At 39.6% G+C, this 2,146-nt stretch overlaps 1 protein-coding gene across 1 annotated transcript; it reads right to left on the bottom strand.

The window, feature by feature from the left end:
* Positions 1 to 978: 978 nt before the first annotated feature.
* Positions 979 to 1,914, bottom strand: LOC144254452 (olfactory receptor 52E1-like). Its single transcript, XM_077797609.1, has one exon. It carries the CDS (start codon positions 1,912 to 1,914, stop codon positions 979 to 981), a length of 936 nt encoding a protein of 311 aa, XP_077653735.1.
* Between the last annotated feature and the right edge of the window lie 232 nt (positions 1,915 to 2,146).

Raw genomic sequence — 2,146 nt, 5'->3', positions numbered from 1 at the left:
GAATGAAATTCCTCTAAGCGTTCATTAAAAAAGGGTAATAGACAAAACTGGAAGAGAACAGATTATTTGAAAAGAGATCAGTAAGTTTGACTCTGTAAACACATCCACCAAGGAAACAATAGATCTTTAAAAATAAAAGACAACAAATAGAACAAAATTTCCAGTTGTCTCACATAATCATGATATTCACAATATCACTTTCTTACCATCTGACATTAGCATAGCAAAGTCAAGAAAACATTCTTTTTGACACTGAATCCCAGGCATATAGAAAATACTCCAGTATTTGCTATTTTCTATCAACACTAATCAAACAGATCTGGTACGTTTTTTTAAAGGTAAAATATGAAAGTCTTTATGTTTGTCTTTAGTTTAAATATGAAAGTCTTAGGTGTTTTTTTTTTTTTGTTTTGTTTTGTTTCTTTGTTTGCTCACATGTGGATTTTGCTTGGTTTTGCTTTCAGCTTCCTGTAACTACAACGTGCTCAGTCACAATGGAAGCAGGATAGTGTTGGTTTTCTTCCACAGTAGAAATCTGAATAATTCATAAACAATGGGAATTTATAAATACTTTATATATGTATAAGACTTGGGCTTTATTTTTGGGTTGACGAAGGAGACCTCACAGGCCAAAGAATTGCTATTGGTAGCCTTCTCTGAGATAATCAATCTACCTTCCTAATGTTCTCCTTCCATTTTGAACATCAGAAATTATTGCCACTCCTTTGTTTCTCTTTTTCCTTCCACTTTTTTTCTTGTGGGACTAGCAATTGAATCTAGAAACATTCTGCTACTGAACTTCATCCCCAGACTTTTTCTTTTTCTTAAGACGGGCTGTTGTAGGTTTCCAAAACTGGCTTTGAACTTGGCAGTCTTCCTGTCTCAGCCTCCTTAGCCCCTGGTATTTACCAGCATGTGCCACCATGCCCAATTCACCACTCCTTTCTTAAAACATTCTTTATAAACACCAGGGCTATTTTATTTCTTGGCAAACATTTTCAGCACCTGATCTCTAATCTGTTTAGTTCTGACTCCATAAATTACAGGGTTGAGAGCAGGTGGGATGACTACATAGAAATTGGCTAGAAGGATGTGGATGTAGCGTGGTATGTTCCGGCCAAACCTATGGGTCATGAATGAAAAAAATGCAGGAGTGTAGAAAGTCAGCATGACACACACATGAGAGCCACAGGTGCTAAGTGCTTTGAGCCGGGCATCCTGAGAAGAGAGTCGAAATACAGCCTGAAGGATCTGGACATAGGAAATGACAATGGCTATGATGTCACACACCAGGATAGAAATGGCACACAAGCCATAGATGATGTTGACTTTGATGCTGGCACAGGCCAGGCGGGCAATGCCCATGTGTTCACAATAAGTGTGTGGGATGACATGGTGCCCGCAAAATGGTAACTGCAGGATGAGTAGAACAAAAGGAATGGCAATACACAAGGGTCTCAGGAGGATTACCCACGCAATGATGAACACCACCTTGTTAGTCAGCACTAATGTGTAACGAAGAGGATTACAGATGGCCACGTAACGGTCATAGGCCATAGCCACAAGTACAGCTGACTCCATGCCAGTGTACAGGTGGATGAAGAACATCTGGATGAGACAGCCCTCAAACGTGATTTCTCTCAGGTTGAACCAGAAGATGCCAAGCATCTTGGGAATGGTGGATGTGGACAGGCCCAGGTCAATAGATGACAAAATGGCCAGAAAGTAGAACATGGGCTGATGGAGACTGTGTTCAGTCCAGATCATATAAAGGATGGTTATATTCCCAAGTACAGCAGTCAGGAACACAGCAAAGAAAGGAAGACCAATCCAGTGATGAATATTTTCCAGTCCAGGGATCCCCAGCAGGAGGAAAGAGTGTGGATGAAATAGGGTGGTATTAAGTGAGGCCATGTTTTGGAGCTCTCTATATTAAAATGCATTAAAGGCCAAATTCCTCTCATTCACTGAGTGAGTCTCATCCTTATTTAGTGTACACACACAAAAAAAAAAGAAAGAGAAAAAGAAACTTCTATCATATTTACCCATATTTATGCATATAGAGGGCTGAAAGTACATAAAGCTTAATGGTACAATGTGGTGTCACTTCATCACAACAATTCAGTTTAATTCAACATTTCGGTTC

This window comes from Urocitellus parryii, chromosome 4, assembly GCF_045843805.1.
Source record: "Urocitellus parryii isolate mUroPar1 chromosome 4, mUroPar1.hap1, whole genome shotgun sequence".
Taxonomy (NCBI): domain Eukaryota; kingdom Metazoa; phylum Chordata; class Mammalia; order Rodentia; family Sciuridae; genus Urocitellus; species Urocitellus parryii.
Note: the sequence above shows the minus strand (reverse complement) of the source record. Positions and strands in the feature narration are given on the sequence as shown.